This window comes from Heterodontus francisci, chromosome 4 (assembly GCF_036365525.1).
Source record: "Heterodontus francisci isolate sHetFra1 chromosome 4, sHetFra1.hap1, whole genome shotgun sequence".
In the NCBI taxonomy this organism is placed as follows: domain Eukaryota; kingdom Metazoa; phylum Chordata; class Chondrichthyes; order Heterodontiformes; family Heterodontidae; genus Heterodontus; species Heterodontus francisci.
In genome coordinates this window covers 202,223,958-202,244,914 of record NC_090374.1, presented here as the reverse complement: position 1 = coordinate 202,244,914, position 20,957 = coordinate 202,223,958, and the positions used below count along the sequence as shown (strand labels likewise).

At 44.8% G+C, this 20,957-nt stretch overlaps 1 protein-coding gene across 3 annotated transcripts in view; it reads left to right on the top strand.

Annotated features, from left to right (window-relative positions):
- The window catches only part of zdhhc21 (zinc finger DHHC-type palmitoyltransferase 21), a 229,079-nt gene extending 212,178 nt beyond the window's left edge, over positions 1-16,901 (top strand). For 2 of the 3 annotated variants that reach the window (XM_068028972.1, XM_068028974.1), the window contains exon 8: positions 14,108-16,900. In XM_068028972.1, coding sequence (XP_067885073.1) covers positions 14,108-14,240 — 133 coding nt within the window. In that variant the 3' untranslated portion in view covers positions 14,241-16,900. Of the gene's footprint in view, positions 1-14,107 lie in introns of all 3 variants that reach the window. The other variant, XM_068028975.1, reaches the window with a different exon arrangement.
- The last annotated feature ends 4,056 nt before the right edge of the window (positions 16,902-20,957 follow it).

The following is a 20,957-nucleotide window of genomic DNA, read 5'->3' as shown; positions in this document are numbered from 1 at the left end:
CACCTTCCCTTTCCAAATACTGCAGAGTTTACCACTTCCCCACCTTCCCTACACAAATGCTGCAGAGTTTACCCCTTCCCCAACTTCCCTATACAAATACTGCAGAGTTTCCCCATTCCCCACCTTCCCGATACAAATGCTGCAGAGTTTACCCCTTCCCCACCTTCCCTTTACAAATTCTGTAGAGTGTACCCCTTCCCCACCTTCCCTTTCCAAATACTGCAGAGTTTACCCCTTCCCCACCTTCCCTGTCCAAATACTGCAGAGTTTACTCCTTCCCCCTTCCCTTTTCAAATACTGCAGAGTTTCCCCATTCCCCACCTTCCCGATACAAATGCTGCAGAGTTTACCCCCTCCCCACCTTCCCTATACAAATACTGCAGAGTTTACCCCTTCCCCACCTTCCCTACACAAATACTGTAGAGTTTACCCCTTCCCCACCTACCCTATAGAAATACTGCAGATTTTACCCCTTCCCTTCTTTCCATATACAAAACTGCAGAGTTTACCCCTTCCCCACCTTCCCTCCACAAATACTGTAGAGGTTACCCCTTCCCCACCATCCCTACACAAATACTGCAGAGTTTACCCCTTCCCCACCTTCCCTTTACAAATTCTGTAGAGTGTACCCCTTCCCCACCTTCCTTATCCAAATACTGCAGAGTTTGCCACTTCCCCACCTTACCTCCACAAATATTGTAGAGGTTACCCCTTCCCCACCATCCCTATACAAATACTGCAGAGTTCACCCCTTCCCCACCTTCCCTTTACAAATTCTGTAGAGTTTACCCCTTCCCCACCTTCCCTTTACAAATACTGCAGAGTTTAACCCTTCCCCACCTTCCCTACACAAATAATGCAGAGTTTACCCCTTCCCCACCTTCCCTATACAAGTTCTGCAGAGTTTACCCCTTCCCCAACTTCCCTACACAAATTCTGCAGAGTTTAACCCTTCCCCACCTTCCCTACACAAATTCTGCAGAGTTTACCCCTTCCCCACCTTCCCTAGACAAATACTGCAGAGTTTACCCCTTCCCCACCTTCCCTATACAAATACTGCAGAGTTTACCCGTTCCCCACCTTCCCTACACAAATACTGCAGAGTTTACCCCTTCCCCAATTACCTACATGAATACTGCAGTTTACCCTTTCCCCACCTTCCCTGCACAAATACTGCAGAGTTTACCCCTTTCCCAGCTTCCCTATACAAATACTGCAGAGTTTACCCCTTCCCCACCTTCCCTATACAAATAATGCAGAGTTTACCCCTTCCCCACCTTCCCTATACAAATACTGCAGAGTTTACCCCATTCCCCAGCTTCCCTATACAAATACTGCAGAGTTTACCCCTTCCCCACCTTCCCTATACAAATACTGCAGAGTTTACCCCTTCCCCACCTTCCCTACACAAATACTGTAGAGTTTACCCCTTCCCCACCTACCCTATAGAAATACTGCAGAGTTTACCCCTTCCCTTCCTTCCCTATACAAATACTGCAGAGTTTACCCCTTCCCCACCTTCCCTCCACAAATACTGTAGAGGTTACCCCTTCCCCACCTTCCCTATACAAATACTGCAGAGTTTACCCCTTCCCCACCTTCCCTAGACAAATACTGCAGAGTTTACCCCTTCCCCACCTTCCCTAGACAAATACTGCAGAGTTTACCCCTTCCCCACCTTCCCTACACAAATACTGTAGATTTTACCCCTTCCCCACCTACCCTATAGAAATACTGTAGAGTTTACCCCTTCCCCACCTACTCTATAGAAATAATGCAGAGTTTACCCCTTCCCCACCTTCCCTATACAAGTTCTGCAGAGTTTACCCCTTCCCCAACTTCCCTACACAAATTCTGCAGAGTTTACCCCTTCCCCACCTTCCCTACACAAATTCTGCAGAGTTTACCCCTTCCCCACCTTCCCTATACAAGTTCTGCAGAGTTTAACCCTTCCCCACCTTCCCTAGACAAATACTGCAGAGTTTACCCCTTCCCATCTTCCCTATACAAATACTGCAGAGTTTACCCCTTCCCCACCTTCCCAATACAAATACTGCAGAGTTTACCCCTTCCCCACCTTCCCTATACAAATAATGCAGAGTTTACCCCTTCCCCACCTTCCCTATACAAATACTGCAGAGTTTACCCCCTTCCCCACCTTCCCTATACAAATACTGCAGAGTTTACCCCTTCCCCACCTTCCCTACACAAATAATGCAGAGTTTACCCCTTCCCCACCTTCCCTACACAAATACTGTGGAGTTTACCCCTTCCCCACCTTCCCTATACAAATACTGCAGAGTTTACCCCTTCCCCACCTTCCCTCCACAAATACTGTAGAGGTTACCCCTTCCCCACCTTCCCTATACATATACTGCAGAGTTTACCCCTTCCCCACCTTCCCTACACAAATACTGTAGAGTTTACCCCTTCCCCACCTACCCTTATAGAAATACTGCAGATTTTACCCCTTCCCTTCCTTCCATATACAAATACTGCAGAGTTTACCCCTTCCCCACCTTCCCTCCACAAATACTGCAGAGTTTACCCCTTCCCCACCTTCCCTACACAAATACTGTAGAGTTTACCCCTTCCCCACCTACCCGATAGAAATACTGCAGAGTTTACCCCTTCCCTTCCTTCCATATACAAATACTGCAGAGTTTACCCCTTCCCCACCTTCCCTCCACAAATACTGCAGAGTTTACCCCTTCCCCACCTTCCCTATACAAATACTGCAGAGTTTACCCCTTCCCCACCTTCCCTACACAAATACTGTAGAGTTTACCCCTTCCCCACCTACCCTATAGAAATACTGCAGAGTTTACCCCTTCCCCACCTTCCCTACACAAATACTGTAGAGTTTACCCCTTCCCCACCTACCCGATAGAAATACTGCAGAGTTTACCCGTTCCCTTCCTTCCATATACAAATACTGCAGAGTTTACCCCTTCCCCACCTTCCCGCCACAAATACTGTAGAGGTTACCCCTTCCCCACCTTCCCTACACAAATACTGCAGAGTTTACCCCTTCCCCACCTTCCCTTTACAAATTCTGTAGAGTGTACCCCTTCCCCACCTTCCCTTTACAAATACTGCAGAGTTTGCCACTTCCCCACCTTCCCTCCACAAATACTGTAGAGGTTACCCCTTCCCCACCATCCCTATACAAATACTGTAGAGTTTACCCCTTCCCCGCCTTCCCTTTACAAATACTGCAGAGTTTAACCCTTCCCCACCTTCCCTACACAAATAATGCAGAGTTTACCCCTTCCCTTCCTTCCCTATACAAATACTGCAGAGTTTACCCCTTCCCCACCTTCCCTCCACAAATACTGTAGAGGTTACCCCTTCCCCACCTTCCCTATACAAATACTGCAGAGTTTACCCCTTCCCCACCTTCCCTCCACAAATACTGTAGAGGTTACCCCTTCCCCACCTTCCCTATACAAATACTGCAGAGTTTACCCCTTCCCCACCTTCCCTACACAAATACTGTAGAGTTTACCCCTTCCCCACCTACCCGATAGAAATACTGCAGAGTTTACCCCTTCCCCACCTTCCCTACACAAATACTGTAGAGTTTACCCCTTCCCCACCTACCCTATAGAAATACTGCAGAGTTTACCCCTTCCCCACCTTCCCTACACAAATACTGTAGAGTTTACCCCTTCCCCACCTACCCGATAGAAATACTGCAGAGTTTACCCGTTCCCTTCCTTCCATATACAAATACTGCAGAGTTTACCCCTTCCCCACCTTCCCGCCACAAATACTGTAGAGGTTACCCCTTCCCCACCTTCCCTACACAAATACTGCAGAGTTTACCCCTTCCCCACCTTCCCTTTACAAATTCTGTAGAGTGTACCCCTTCCCCACCTTCCCTTTACAAATACTGCAGAGTTTGCCACTTCCCCACCTTCCCTCCACAAATACTGTAGAGGTTACCCCTTCCCCACCATCCCTATACAAATACTGTAGAGTTTACCCCTTCCCCACCTTCCCTTTACAAATACTGCAGAGTTTAACCCTTCCCCACCTTCCCTACACAAATAATGCAGAGTTTACCCCTTCCCTTCCTTCCCTATACAAATACTGCAGAGTTTACCCCTTCCCCACCTTCCCTCCACAAATACTGTAGAGGTTACCCCTTCCCCACCTTCCCTATACAAATACTGCAGAGTTTACCCCTTCCCCACCTTCCCTCCACAAATACTGTAGAGGTTACCCCTTCCCCACCTTCCCTATACAAATACTGCAGAGTTTACCCCTTCCCCACCTTCCCTACACAAATACTGTAGAGTTTACCCCTTCCCCACCTACCCGATAGAAATACTGCAGAGTTTACCCCTTCCCCACCTTCCCTACACAAATACTGTAGAGTTTACCCCTTCCCCACCTACCCTATAGAAATACTGCAGAGTTTACCCGTTCCCTTCCTTCCATATACAAATACTGCAGAGTTTACCCTTTCCCCACCTTCCCTGCACAAATACTGCAGAGTTTACCCCTTTCCCAGCTTCCCTATACAAATACTGCAGAGTTTACCCCTTCCCCACCTTCCCTATACAAATAATGCAGAGTTTACCCCTTCCCCACCTTCCCTATACAAATACTGCAGAGTTTACCCCCTTCCCCAGCTTCCCTATACAAATTCTGCAGAGTTTACCCCTTCCCCACCTTCCCTATACAAATACTGCAGAGTTTACCCCTTCCCCACCTTCCCTACACAAATACTGTAGAGTTTACCCCTTCCCTTCCTTCCCTATACAAATACTGCAGAGTTTACCCCTTCCCCACCTTCCCTCCACAAATACTGTAGAGGTTACCCCTTCCCCACCTTCCCTATACAAATACTGCAGAGTTTACCCCTTCCCCACCTTCCCTACACAAATACTGTAGAGGTTACCCCTTCCCCACCTACCCTATAGAAATACTGCAGAGTTTACCCCTTCCCTTCCTTCCCTATACAAATACTGCAGAGTTTACCCCTTCCCCACCTTCCCTCCACAAATACTGTAGAGGTTACCCCTTCCCCACCTTCCCTATACAAATACTGCAGAGTTTACCCCTTCCCCACCTTCCCTACACAAATACTGTCGAGTTTACCCCTTCCCCACCTACCCTATAGAAATACTGCAGAGTTTACCCCTTCCCTTCCTTCCCTATACAAATACTGCAGAGTTTACCCCTTCCCCACCTTCCCTCCACAAATACTGTAGAGGTTACCCCTTCCCCACCATCCCTATACAAATACTGTAGAGTTTACCCCTTCCCCACCTTCCCTTTACAAATACTGCAGAGTTTAACCCTTCCCCACCTTCCCTACACAAATAATGCAGAGTTTACCCCTTCCCTTCCTTCCCTATACAAATACTGCAGAGTTTACCCCTTCCCCACCTTCCCTCCACAAATACTGTAGAGGTTACCCCTTCCCCACCTTCCCTATACAAATACTGCAGAGTTTACCCCTTCCCCACCTTCCCTCCACAAATACTGTAGAGTTTACCCCTTCCCCACCTTCCCTTTACAAATACTGCAGAGTTTAACCCTTCCCCACCTTCCCTACACAAATAATGCAGAGTTTACCCCTTCCCTTCCTTCCCTATACAAATACTGCAGAGTTTAACCCTTCCCCACCTTCCCTACACAAATAATGCAGAGTTTACCCCTTCCCCACCTTCCCTCCACAAATACTGTAGAGGTTACCCCTTCCCCACCTTCCCTATACAAATACTGCAGAGTTTACCCCTTCCCCACCTTCCCTACACAAATACTGTAGAGTTTACCCCTTCCCCACCTACCCTATAGAAATACTGCAGAGTTTACCCCTTCCCTTCCTTCCCTATACAAATACTGCAGAGTTTACCCCTTCCCCACCTTCCCTCCACAAATACTGTAGAGGTTACCCCATTCCCCACCTTCCCTATACAAATACTGCAGAGTTTACCCGTTCCCCACCTTCCCTACACAAAAACTGTAGAGTTTACCCCTTCCCCACCTACCCTATAGAAATACTGTAGAGTTTACCCCTTCCCCACCTACCCTATAGAAATACTGCAGAGTTTACCCCGTTCCCTTCCTTCCATATACAAATACTGCAGAGTTTACCCCTTCCCCACCTTCCCGCCACAAATACTGTAGAGGTTACCCCTTCCCCACCATCCCTACACAAATACTGCAGAGTTTACCCCTTCCCCACCTTCCCTTTACAAATTCTGCAGAGTTTACCCCTTCCCCACCTTCCCTACACAAATTCTGCAGAGTTTACCCCTTCCCCACCTTCCCTATACAAGTTCTGCAGAGTTTAACCCTTCCCCACCTTCCCTAGACAAATACTGCAGAGTTTACCCCTTCCCATCTTCCCTATACAAATACTGCAGAGTTTACCCCTTCCCCACCTTCCCTATACAAATACTGCAGAGTTTACCCCTTCTCCACCTTCCCTATACAAATAATGCAGAGTTTACCCCTTCCCCACCTTCCCTATACAAATACTGCAGAGTTTACCCCCTTCCCCACCTTCCCTATACAAATACTGCAGAGTTTACCCCTTCCCCACCTTCCCTACACAAATAATGCAGAGTTTACCCCTTCCCCACCTTCCCTACACAAATACTGTAGAGTTTACCCCTTCCCCACCTTCCCTATACAAATACTGCAGAGTTTACCCCTTCCCCAAATTCCCTCCACAAATACTGTAGAGGTTACTCCTTCCCCACCTTCCCTATACAAATACTGCAGAGTTTACCCCTTCCCCACCTTCCCTACACAAATACTGTAGAGTTTACCCCTTCCCCACCTACCCTTATAGAAATACTGCAGATTATACCCCTTCCCTTCCTTCCATATACAAATACTGCAGAGTTTACCCCTTCCCCACCTTCCCTCCACAAATACTGCAGAGGTTACCCCTTCCCCACCTTCCCTACACAAATACTGTAGAGTTTACCCCTTCCCCACCTACCCTATAGAAATACTGCAGATTTTACCCCTTCCCTTCCTTCCATATACAAATACTGCAGAGTTTACCCCTTCCCCACCTTCCCTCCACAAATACTGCAGAGTTTACCCCTTCCCCACCTTCCCTATACAAATACTGCAGAGTTTACCCCTTCCCCACCTTCCCTACACAAATACTGTAGAGTTTACCCCTTCCCCACCTACCCTATAGAAATACTGCAGAGTTTACCCCTTCCCCACCATCCCTACACAAATACTGTAGAGTTTACCCCTTCCCCACCTACCCTATAGAAATACTGCAGAGTTTACCCGTTCCCTTCCTTCCATATACAAATACTGCAGAGTTTACCCCTTCCCCACCTTCCCGCCACAAATACTGTAGAGGTTACCCCTTCCCCACCATCCCTACACAAATACTGCAGAGTTTACCCCTTCCCCACCTTCCCTTTACAAATTCTGTAGAGTGTACCCCTTCCCCATCTTCCCTTTACAAATACTGCAGAGTTTGCCACTTCCCCACCTTCCCTCCACAAATACTGTAGAGGTTACCCCTTCCCCACCATCCCTATACAAATACTGTAGAGTTTACCCCTTCCCCACCTTCCCTTTACAAATACTGCAGAGTTTAACCCTTCCCCACCTTCCCTACACAAATAATGCAGAGTTTACCCCTTCCCCACCTTCCCTATACAAGTTCTGCAGAGTTTACCCCTTCCCCAACTTCCCTACACAAATTCTGCAGAGTTTAACCCTTCCCCACCTTCCCTACACAAATTCTGCAGAGTTTAACCCTTCCCCACCTTCCCTAGACAAATACAGCAGAGTTTACCCCTTCCCATCTTCCCTGTACAAATACTGCAGAGTTTACCCGTTCCCCACCTTCCCTACACAAATACTGCAGAGTTGACCCCTTCCCCATCTTACCTACATAAATTCTGCAGAGTTTACCCCTTCCCCACCTACTCTATAGAAATAGTGCAGAGTTTACCCCTTCCCTTCCTTCCCTATACAAATACTGCAGAGTTTACCCCTTCCCCACCTTCCCGATACAAATAATGCAGAGTTTACCCCTTCCCCAGCTTCCCTATACAAATACTGCAGAGTTTACCCCTTCCCCACCTTCCCTTTACAAATAATGCAGAGTTTACCCCTTCCCCACCTTCCCTATACAAATACTGCAGACTTTATCCCTTTCCCAGCTTCCCAATACAAATACTGCAGAGTTTACCCCTTCCCCTCCTTCCCTATACAAATACTGCAGACTTACCCCCTTCCCCAGCTTCCCTATACAAATACTGCAGAGTTTACCCCTTCCCCACCTTCCCTTTACAAATACTGCAGAGTTTAACCCTTCCCCACCTTCCCTACACAAATAATGCAGAGTTTACCCGTTCCCCAACTTACCTATACAAATACTGCAGAGTTTACCCCTTCCCCACCTTCCCGATACAAATAATGCAGAGTTTACCCCTTCCCCAGCTTCCCTATACAAATACTGCAGAGTTTACCCCTTTCCCAGCTTCCCAATACAAATACTGCAGAGTTTACCCCTTCCCCTCCTTCCCTATACAAATACTGCAGACTTACCCCCTTCCCCAGCTTCCCTATACAAATACTGCAGAGTTTACCCCTTCCCCACCTTCCCTTTACAGATACTGCAGAGTTAACCCTTCCCCACCTTCCCTACACAAATACTGCAGAGTTTAACCCTTCCCCACCTTCCCTACACAAATATTGCAGTGTTTACCCTTTCCCCACCTTCCCTATACAAATACTGCAGAGTTTACCCCTTCCCCACCTTCACTACACAAATACTGCAGAGTTTACCCATTCCCCACCTTCCCTACACAAATACTGCAGAGTTTACCCTTTCCCCACCTTCCCTACACAAATACTGCAGAGTTTAGCCCTTCCCCACGTTCCCTATACAAATAATGCAGAGGTTACCCCTTCCCCACCTTCCCTATACAAATACAGCAGACTTTACCCCTTTCCCAGCTTCCCTATACAAATACTGCAGACTTACCCCCTTCCCCAGCTTCCCTATACAAATACTGCAGAGTTTACCCCTTTCCCACCTTCCCAATACAAATAAATCAGAGTTTACCCCTTCCCCACCTTCGCGATACAAATAATGCAGAGTTTACCCCTTCCCCAGCTTCCCTATACAAATACTGCAGAGTTTACCCCTTCACCACCTTCCCTATACAAATAATGCAGAGTTTACCCCTTCCCCAGCTTCCCTATACAAATACTGCAGAGTTTACCCCTTCCCCACCTTCCCTTTACAAATAATGCAGAGTTTACCCCTTCCCCAGCTTCCCTCTACAAATACTGCAGACTTTACCCCTTTCCCAGCTTCCCTATGCAAATACTGCAGAGTTTACCCCTTCCCCACCTTCCCTTTACAAATAATGCTGAGTTTACCCCTTCCCCACCTTCCCTATACAAATACTGCAGACTTTACCCCTTCCCCAGTTTCCCTATGCAAATACTGCAGAGTTTACCCCTTCCCCTCCTTCCCTATACAAATACTGCAGACTTACCCCCTTCCCCAGCTTCCCTATACAAATACTGCAGAGTTTCCCCCTTCCCCACCTTCCCTTTACAAATACTGCAGAGTTTAACCCTTCCCCACCTTCCCTACACAAATAATGCAGAGTTTACCCCTTCCCCACCTTCCCTACACAAATATTGCAGTGTTTACCCTTTCCCCACCTTCCCTACACAAATTCTGCAGAGTTTAACCCTTCCCCATCTTCCCTGTACAAATACTGCAGAGTTTACCATTTCCCCACCTTCCCTGCACGAATACTGCAGAGTTTAACCCTTCCCCACCTTCCCTACACAAATACTGCAGAGTTTACCCCTTCCCATCTTCCCTATACAAATACTGCAGAGTTTACCCCTTCCCCATCTTCCCTTTACAAATACTGCAGAGTTTACCCCTTCCCCACCTTCCCTATACAAATACTGCAGAGTTTACCCCTTCCCCACCTTCCCTATACAAATACTTCTGAGTTTACCCCTTCCCCACCTTCCCTTTCCAAATACTGTAGAGTTTACCCCTTCTCCACCTTCCCTGTACAAATACTGTAGAGTTTACCCCTTCTCCACATTCCCTACACAAATACTGCAGAGTTTACCACTTCCCCACCTTCCCTACACAAATACTGCAGAGCTCACCACTTCCCCAACTTCCCTCTCCAAATACTGCAGAGTTTACCCCTTCCCCCTTCCCTATACAAATACTACAGAATTTCCCCATTCCCCACCTTCCTGATACAAATGCTGCAGAAGTTACCCCTTCCCCACCTTCCCTATACAAATACTGCAGAGCTAACCCCTTCCCCCTTCCCTTTACAAATACTGCAGAATTTCCCCATTCCCCACCTTCCTGATACAAATGCTGCAGAAGTTACCCCTTCCCCACCTTCCCTATACAAATACTGCAGAGTTTACCCCTTCCCCACCTTCCCTCCACAAATACTGTAGATGTTACCCCTTCCCCTCCATCCCTACACAAATACTGCAGAGTTTACCCCTTCCCCACCTTCCTTATCCAAATACTGCAGAGTTTGCCACTTCCCCACCTTCCCTCCACAAATACTGTAGAGTTTACCCTTTCCCCACCTTCCCTTTACAAATTCTGTAGAGTTTACCCCTTCCCATCTTCCCTATACAAAAACTGCAGAGTTTACCCCTTCCCCATCTTCCCTTTACAAATACTGGAGAGTTTACCCCTTCCCCACCTTCCCTATACAAATACTGCAGAGTTTACCCCTTCCCCACCTTCCCTACACAAATACTGCAGAGTTTACCCCTTCCCCATCTTCCCTACATAAATACTTCAGAGTTTACCCTTTCCCCACCTTCCCTACACAAATACTGCAGAGTTTAGCCCTTCCCCACCTTCCCTATACAAATAATGCAGAGTTTACCCCTTCCCCACCTTCCCTATGCAAATACAGCAGACTTTACCCCTTTCCCAGCTTCCCTATACAAATACTGCAGAGTTTACCCCTTCCCCACCTTCCCTATACAAATAATGCAGAGTTTACCCCTTCCCCACCTTCCCTATACAAATACTGCAGACTTACCCCCTTCCCCAGCTTCCCTATACAAATACTGCAGAGTTTACCCCTTCCCCACCTCCCCGATACAAATACTGCAGAGTTTACCCCTTCCCCACCTTCCCTATACAAATACTGCAGAGTTTACCCCTTCCCCACCTTCCCTATACAAATACTGCAGAGTTTACCACTTCCCCACCTTCCCTACACAAATACTGCAGAGCTTACCACTTCCCCAACTTCCCTATACAAATACTGCAGAGTTTACCCCTTCCCCACCTTCCCTGTACAAATACTGCAGAGTTTACCCCTTCCCCCTTCCCTTTACAAATACTGCAGAATTTCCCCATTCCCCACCTTCCTGATACAAATGCTGCAGCAGTTACCCCTTCCCCACCTTCCCTATACAAATACTGCAGAGTTTACCCCTTCCCCACCTTCCCTCCACAAATACTGTAGAGTTTACCCCTTCCCCACCTTCCCTATACAAATACGGCAGAGTTTACCCCTTCCCCACCTTCCCTGCACAAATACTGCAGAGTTTACCCCTTCCCCATCTTCCCTACATAAATACTTCAGAGTTTACCCTTTCCCCACCTTCCCTACACAAATACTGCAGAGTTTAGCCCTTCCCCACCTTCCCTATACAAATAATGCAGAGTTTACCCCTTCCCCACCTTCCCTATGCAAATACAGCAGACTTTACCCCTTTCCCAGCTTCCCTATACAAATACTGCAGAGTTTACCCCTTCCCCACCTTCCCTATACAAATACTGCAGAGTTTACCCCTTCTCCACCTTCCCTATACAAATACTGCAGACTTTACCCCTTCCCCACCTTCCCTATACAAATACTTCAGAGTTTACCCCTTCCCCACCTTCTCTTTCCAAATACTGTAGAGTTTACCCCTTCTCCACCTTCCCTCTAAAAATACTGTAGAGTTTACACCTTCTCCACGTTCCCTACACAAATACTGCAGAGTTTACCCCTTCCCCACCTTCCCTATGCAAATACTGCAGAGTTTACCACTTCCCCACCTTCCCTGCACAAATACTGCAGAGTTTACCACTTCCCCAACTTCCCTATACAAATACTGCAGAGTTTACCCCTTCCCCCTTCCCTTTACAAATACTGCAGAGTTTCCCCATTCCCCACCTTCCCTATACAAATACTGCAGAGTTTACCCCTTCCCCACCTTCCCTATACAAATACTTCAGAGTTTACCCCTTCCCCACCTTCCCTTTCCAAATACTGTCGAGTTTACCCCTTCTCCACCTTCCCTATACAAATACTGTAGAGTTTACCCCTTCTCCACGTTCCCTACACAAATACTGCAGAGTTTACCCCTTCCCCACCTTCCCTATACAAATACTGCAGAGTTTACCACTTCCCCACCTTCCCTCCACAAATACTGTAGAGGTTACCCCTTCCCCACCATCCCTACACAAATACTGCTGAGTTTACCCCTTCCCCACCTTCCCTTTACAAATTCTGTAGAGTGTCCCCCTTCCCCACCTTCCTTATCCAAATACTGCAGAGTTTGCCACTTCCCCACCTTCCCTCCACAAATACTGTAGAGGTTACCCCTTCCCCACCATCCCTATACAAATACTGCAGAGTTTACCCCTTCCCCACCTTCCCTTTACAAATTCTGTAGAGTTTACCCCTTCCCCACCTTCCCTTTACAAATACTGCAGAGTTTAACCCTTCCCCACCTTCCCTACACAAATAATGCAGAGTTTACCCCTTCCCCACCTTCCCTATACAAGTTCTGCAGAGTTTACCCCTTCCCCACCTTCCCTACACAAATATTGCAGTGTTTACCCTTTCCCCACCTTCCCTGCACAAATTCTGCAGAGTTTAACCCTTCCCCATCTTCCCTGTACAAATACTGCAGAGTTTACCCCTTCCCCACCTTCCCTGCACGAATACTGCAGAGTTTAACCCTTCCCCACCTTCCTTAGACAAATACTGCAGAGTTTACCCCTTCCCATCTTCCCTATACAAATACTGCAGAGTTTACCCCTTCCCCACCTTCCCTACACGAATACTGCAGAGTTTAACCCTTCCCCACCTTCCTTAGACAAATACTGCAGAGTTTACCCCTTCCCATCTTCCCTATACAAATACTGCAGAGTTTACCCCTTCCCCATCTTCCCTTTACAAATACTGCAGAGTTTACCCCTTTCCCACCTTCCTTATCCAAATACTGCAGAGTTTACCCCTTCCCCACCTTCCTTGTACAAATACTGCAGAGTTTACCCCTTTCCCACCTTCCTTATCCAAATACTGCAGAGTTTACCCCTTCCCCACCTTCCTTGTACAAATACTGCAAAGTTTACCCCTTCCCCACCTTCCTTGTACAAATACTGCAAAGTTTACCCCTTCCGAATCTCCTTGGCGCAAGCTTTCCGTGGATTGGAAAGTGCCACACATTGTGTTGAAGATCTGGAATGAAAGGTGAGTTTGCTGCAGGTGACATTTAAATTAATGCAAACATCTAATTAGCATATGGAAAGCTGGGTCCCATCGCAGAGTGGCGGAGGGGCCGACACAGAGTTTCCCCAGCAATCCTGGCGTCAGGTTTCGTGGCGGGCCACTGCCGCTCCTATTCTCTCTCAGCCTCTCTGCCCCGCCCTGCCATGGAACCCGACGTCTGGCTGGGAGTAAAATCCAACCCAATGTGTGGAAGACCCAGTCAAACTGAAGATTTGATGGTAACTGTGAAGATTGCTATTATAATTTGTGTTGGTGGATGCTTCTGCACTTTCCACCATCTTAACAATCTTTAACATGCCCTCAGAAATCAAGTATTTTAAAAAGCCATTGTTTTGAAATATGCAACTGTATCCACTGTGCATTTTTATAGACTAATTCGAAAATATACTGCTTTCAAATTCAATGTTTCATATAAAGAAAATGGAAGACAACCATAGACTTCAGCATGCCTAGTGTTACAAAGCGATTTCAGTCATGATGAGCTAACCGCACCACATGATTCAAACTATTGTTCTTATATGACTGCAATACTCAATGGGAGTGCTGCCTCTTACTAATGCTCTTATCTATAGATTGAAGCCTAGAAAGCCATGGCAGCAGACCTTCTCAGAAGTGTTTGGCACTCGCTGGAAGATCCTGTGGTTCATTCCATTCAGGCAGAGGCAACCACTGCGAGTCTCCTACCACCTCGCCAATCACGTTTAACAGATGGAAGCTGAAAAGACGAGTCCTCCTGTGTCAAAGTACTTAGCAACATTTCCAGTAATACTCCCATCCCCATGTTCAATTTGACACTTGACACTTTTTCTCCTAGCAACAGGAGTGTGTCCCAAGTAACATTCCGAACAAAACTTTTGCCTGTTAATAGGCAGCACAGGCTATGTTTCAGGGCCACAAAAGAGCACTGGATGTAATCCTTTGAAAATACTGCATTTATCTTAGAAACATTCATGAACAATTAATTATCAATGTTAAGAAATGTGAGGATTTCCTTTATTGACTTGTAGCAGAGGGTTATTGTGATGATCTTTTTTTCTGGAAACATCTTCAAATAGCATACCTGAACAGTTTGGTTTGTGAAAGTTTCTAGCAATATTGTAATATCTAATTCATAATCTTGAATACTTCTCACTGTTGACAAATTCTTTTGGATACATCAGCTGCAAATATACAGTGGTGGGAAATATTCAGCCTATTGCAGGTCAGGAAAGAGATGCCAGTCTTTACAATATCACATGTTAGTACAAAGAATGATGCTTAAGAATAATTATTTGGGAGTTTTGAAAGACTTACATTCTGGTTTTGAAATTTATTGCTCCACATGTGGCTCTTCCTTCGTGATTAATTTTTAAAATCTTTTGTACATTCAGTTTCTGCAGTGCATTTATACCAACATTTAACTTTTGTATCAAAATTGTTGATAGGATTAACTACTATTTGTTACTTCAGAGTGTTACAAGACCATTTTCTGTGGAAATGAAGAAAAAAATGATCAATGTCTGCATGCTAGGAATATGAAAATTCTCAGTTGAAGAAGATCTTGGAGTGTCAGATGTACCAGATTGCATGGAGAAATATAATGAATGAAGTTTATTTAAGTGTAGTAAAATTAATGTGGCCAGTCAGGTGGGAAACAGTTTACAGGGTAGCAAATCAAATTGATTTTTTTTTAATCAAGTGCCTATAATTTAGTGACTTTTATTGTGGCTTGTTCTGATCAATTCAGGAACCAAAGATGCTGTATAACTGTTAGGACAAGCTCTCATGATAAGTTCAATAGTGATTTTTGGAAAAATATCTTGCAGTAATTTGTTGCAATAACTTTGTCTTGATTGTCCGACCATAGATTATCCTGATGTCTCCATAGTGACCATGTATATATTTAAAATTTGTGAAAATTGTGGTGAGTCTGTGTCTGCTCTCCCTTTAGGGGATATCCTAACATGTAGTGCACAATGTTAACACAGTTTTATGCACTGCAGCAGTAAATGCTTACCCATCCCTCAATTAGAAAACTCTGGTATGAATCCTTAAGAAATACCTATCACATAAGTGATGGCAAACAAATAGGATTACATCATTGACTGTTAAAGCACGTCAAGATAATTGTAGGAGCTCTGCTCTGTCTTTTTCGTGCTTAGTAATTCTCAGTACAATACTTAATATATGCTGCATAACTTATAAGTTGAAGTAGCATTAATGTTTGAACAAATACATCACAAGCCCACTTTTCTCCCCAATTTTCTCCCTTCTTGTGAAAGTGCGGGTTTATGGAGGTGTACGGTTTATAGGTAGCAGCAACTCTTCCCAATCCCATCCAAATAACCAGTCTTGTTTGTAAACCAAGACAGTGAGTGTCGATAAAACTATTCCCATGGAGAGTATTACAACTGTGTGATCCTTTCCTCATGCACGGACTTTCCAGCAAAGATCACTGGATTTCAATCAGGACCAAGAATGATCCGTTTCCCCTATCTATTTAGACCAGTGTCATGGAGGCCAATTGCAATTACCAGCTGCTAATTTAGTATACATCAGACTAACTCATGAACCGCCTGGTCTACATGGTTCCATGGGAGTTTGGTTTTATATTTACTCGCCTGAGACTTCAGAGGAGTTTACATTATCAGCGGCAGAGTGATTTAGTCAGTGATACAATCGCGTTGTTACTTCATGAATTTCATCTCTTTCTCAAAAAAAAACTGGCACCAAAAAGCAAAGCTTGATTACAAATTTGACATTACAGACGGTAACATATTTTACAATGCAAACTATCCTGGTCAGCCAGTATGGCACTGTTTTGGGGTTTTAAGATTAATCCATTGTTGGGTTTGCCAGGAGCTGAGTTTGTCTGAAAGACCCCCATTGAGATGATAACATTCCTTGAATATTATAATTTATAAATAAACCCAATTTTAATGAACATACTTTGTATGTATAAATTAATTCACCAGAGTATTGTGTTCTGACAAATTGGCTATGACTTATATAATCAAATATATAGGGTAAGTAGCAAAGTTCAGCACCCTTTCTAGATAAATTTATCATTTGTAAATATTGAGCAGTGTGTAATTTGTAACAAGTGGTTTTGGTAATTATAAAATGGTGTTTGTAGAATGCCCTATTTTACCCAGATGTGGAGCATCTCATCAAAAATAAGTAGTAATTTATGGTGAGGGGTGAAAGAAAACAAAGTTTCCAGCATGTCAATTGTAGAGCTTTGTGTTTGGTTTTAATAAAAAAAAGGTATTTTCTTGTAAGTGTTTTTTTTTAGAATCTAATATCTTATGCTGTTCTTTTGTGGAAGTTTACTATTGTTTAAGAACTAATAGTTACGGTTTGACCTTCATTTAGGCCGGAAGTGCTGAAGTTATGAGTTGTTTGTACTGTAACGGTGGGGGTTTACTAGGGTTTTTTTAGATCGATCGGCTTTTTTCTTGTGCACAACTGAGAAAATAATACAAATGATAAAAATTGAATTTCTGGGGTAGCATTATTCAATTTTTTTCTATAGTTTGGTGTATAGGCTTGAAAGGATCATACGACAACAGCAATGTTAATTCTAAACAAAGCAATTCAGTAATAATGAACAAAAATATAAATATATCAGAGGGATTATTATAACACAAATCAAAGCTTTGGGCCCGTCACATATACTGATTGCTGGTTTCTGACCTCTACTTTTCAAGTTTATTCACTGCCTCACTGAAACATTCCTGAAATTTCTCCAAAATCTCCTTATTTAGCTGCTGGATAATTTCAGTGTCTGTGATTGATTCACAACAATCTTGACAGATCTCTGAGGTGAGTTGGCTGTTTACTGGCAGATTCATTAGCAGCTTCTACAGTAGGTCCACTACCTCTGTGGCTTTCTGGGATTGAAGCATGTTTGGCAGCTGCAGAGTTTGGCCGTATTGTCAGCTAGATTAGCCAACTGCAACTGAAACTCCAGCATGGAGAATAACAACATATGATTTACATATAAAGTTCGGATAGATGCAACTGCACTTCAATTTACCTGCCAAAGAAAGTTCACAATCGTATCTGAATGCTAAGGACCACTTTGCACAGTGTTGTAATCATTCTTATTTATTTCTGTGTGGAAGGAAAAGGTTTACCAGTAATGTAATCTAATGGTGAACACTAGCTGCGAAATATGCGAAGCACCTTGTGGAACAGGGGTCTGAAGGGGAGGTGGTGGCATAGTGGTAATGTTGCTGGACTAGTAATCCAGAGGCCCAGGCTCTGGCAACAGGGTTCAAATCCCACCACGGCAAATGGTAAAATTTGAATTCAATTAATAAATCTGGAATTTTTAAAAAAGCCTATCAGTTCAAGGGCAATTAGAGATAGACAATAAATGCTGGCCTCGCTGATGACACCCATGAAAAAATAAAGAAAAATCTTATGGCAGGCTTGGTGGGCTCCATCACCAGAAAAATAATTTCTATTTTTGGCACTTGACAGTGCAGACAACTTGCAGAATATATTAATTCACAATTAGGTTAGCTGGAATAGTATCTTGACCAGCAGCAACAAAGTTTATGGTATGTGCAGGGCAAGTGACATGAACACGGTTATCAGTCTCTTCAGAACATTAGAAAAGCTCTTCTTTGTGTATGAAGCATTATCTGCATCATTAACTATTCTATCTTCAAACTGAATTTCATATTCCATTAAAGCATGAATGGCAACCCATACAAAAGCATCACATGTAACAGAAAACAAAAACTTTGATTCAAGGAGAAATGGATGGATGTACACATCCAGTATTGTCTTTCACTACAGCGCCAGATAAAATGTTAACCTTCAATGACGCACCTTACTGTCTCAGTTATGCTTATCTACCTGCTACCCTTATCTACCCTTGCTTGTCTGTCATATCTGCTCTTTTTCTGCTAAATATGAATCATTCAAATAAGCATTCCTCAGTCTCACTGCAGTCACATCATTTTTGACCTGAGAATGCAGAAATGATCGCATAGAGGATGTTTTACCTTTTCTATTGGAATGTCAGATTCTCACACTGTTCTTATGAAATCCTGTGTGTTTCTCTTCTCCTCTTGTGCCGCATTGATTTCTGGAAGAGACATCACCATCGTACATTGCTTCCTCCTGTTGCCCACATTCTAGAACCTCAGCCTCTCTTCACCTGTGTGTTGAATGGCCTCGTGATGATCAATTTGTGAACACGATCCAACACCACATTATATGATATGCAGGAGAGTTTGCCTTTATCCTTTCAGAGCTTGACACTAACCCTTTTATAGCCGTCGCATGTAGTAATGTCCTTTTCGGTCGGATGGTTTGGACATTTTAACTGACCTATGCTGTGAGCTTCTAAATTTTTTTATGAAGTCATGTTTTTAAAGGGAAAAAAAGTGCTGTTGTACAGCAGGGCTTCTAAAGAAAAAGTTTGTATCTGTGAAAAATGGCTGCCGTCCTTGAGCAAAATAGCAAACAAAAAGAATGCCAGTTTAAACATCTATCTCTGCTTGGGAATTGGAAACTTTTCTAATTTAGGAGCATGGGTAAATTTTAACCCCCACAAACTGGTGGGTTGGGGTCTGATGGGATGTAATTTCTTTTGTTAAATCTCAAACCCACTTCCAACTTGCCCACCTCTAGGTATAATGGAGAGGGATAGGGGGTGGGCATCCAACCAACATGCAGGAGGTGGGTTAGCTATCTAACTAATATAATGAAGCTGGTTAACCTGACCGAGCAGGTTTCTCAGGCCTCAGGAAACTTGGCAGCTAAAGGGAGATGAGGACAGTTTCGGGGAATAGATACGTGCATTTCCAACACTGCGTATGGCCAAGAGTGGTTTCCCCCACCACCTCTGCCACTAGCCTAACCTGCATCCCTCCCCTTAATCTGGCCCCCTGGTGATTAAACTCCCCCCCCCCACCCCCATCTCCAGCCCACCCCACCTTGCAAAATCACCAAACCCCCTCCCCCCCCACCTTGAGATCACCAACGCGAAGAGCAAGAAACCTGCCTACTTCCAGGTTGCAGTGTCTTCTGCAACGTTCCTCACCCGACGATTAGCCAAGCCAAGAATAGAACAACCACCTATGCTATTATACTCCACCATTCCATGTAGTACTGAGTTCCACATTCTAACCACTCTCTGGGTAAGAAAGTTTCTCTTTAATTCAATATTGGATTTAATGGTGACTATATATTTTTGGCACATAGTTTTAGTCTCTACCACAAGTGGAAACTTCTTTTCTATGTCTACCTTATCTGCACAGTGGCGCAGTGGTTTGCACCGCAGCCTCACAGCTCCAGCGACCCGGGTTCAATTCTGGGTACTGCCTGTGTGGAGTTTGCAAGTTCTCCCTGTGTCTGCGTGGGTTTTCTCCGGGTGCTCCGGTTTCCTCCCACAAGCCAAAAGACTTGTTGGTAAGTAAATTGGCCATTATAAATTGCCCCTAGTTTAGGTAGGTGGTAGGGAAATATAGGGACAGGTGGGGATGTGGTAGGAATATGGGATTAGTGTAGGATTAGTATAAATGGGTGGTTGATGGTCGGCACAGACTCGGTGGGCCGAAGGGCCTGTTTCAGTGCTGTATCTCTTTAAAAAAAAAACTATTTCATAATCTTAAATGCCTCCCCTCAAGCCTCTGAGCCTTCTCCTTTCTAGAGAAAAGAGCCCCAGCCAGTTCAAGCTTACCAAATGTGTATAACCTCTCAGTTCTGGCATTACCCTTATAAATCATTTTCATGTTCTCCAGTCCCTCTATGTCCTTTTTATAATACAGAACTGTCATAATACTCCATGCGTGGTCCAACTAAGGTCCTTCACAAGTTTAACATAACTTCCCTACTTTTCAATTCAATCCCTTTCAAATGAACCCCAGTGATTTGATCAATTTTTATGGCCAATTAACCTGTGTTGCTTCTTTTTGTAACTTGTGTATCTCTACCTCTAGATCCTGTTTGCTCCTCGACCCATTTGGATAACTACTTTCCAAGCATTATGTGATGAAAATGTACCACCTCACTTTTTTTCACTCATTTATGGGATGTGAGCATTGATGGCTAGACCAGCATTTATTGCCCATCCCTAATTTCCCTTCAGAAGGCCTTGAGAAGGTGGTGGTGAGTTGCCTTCTTGAACCATTGCCGTCCATCTGGTGTAGTTACACCAAGAGTGCTGTTAGGAAGGGACTTCCAGTATTTTGACCCAGCAACAGTGAAGGAACGGCGATATCATTCCAAGTTAGGATGCTGTGTGGTTTGGAGGGGAACTTGCAGGTGGTGGTGTTCCCATGCATCTGCTGCATAGGTGGTAAAGGTAGTGCTTTGGAAAGTGCTGTCGAAGGAGCCTTGGTGAGTTGCTGCAATGCATCTTGTAGATGGTACACACTGCTGCCAATCAAGTGGGCTGCTTTGTCCTGGATGGTGTCGAGCTAC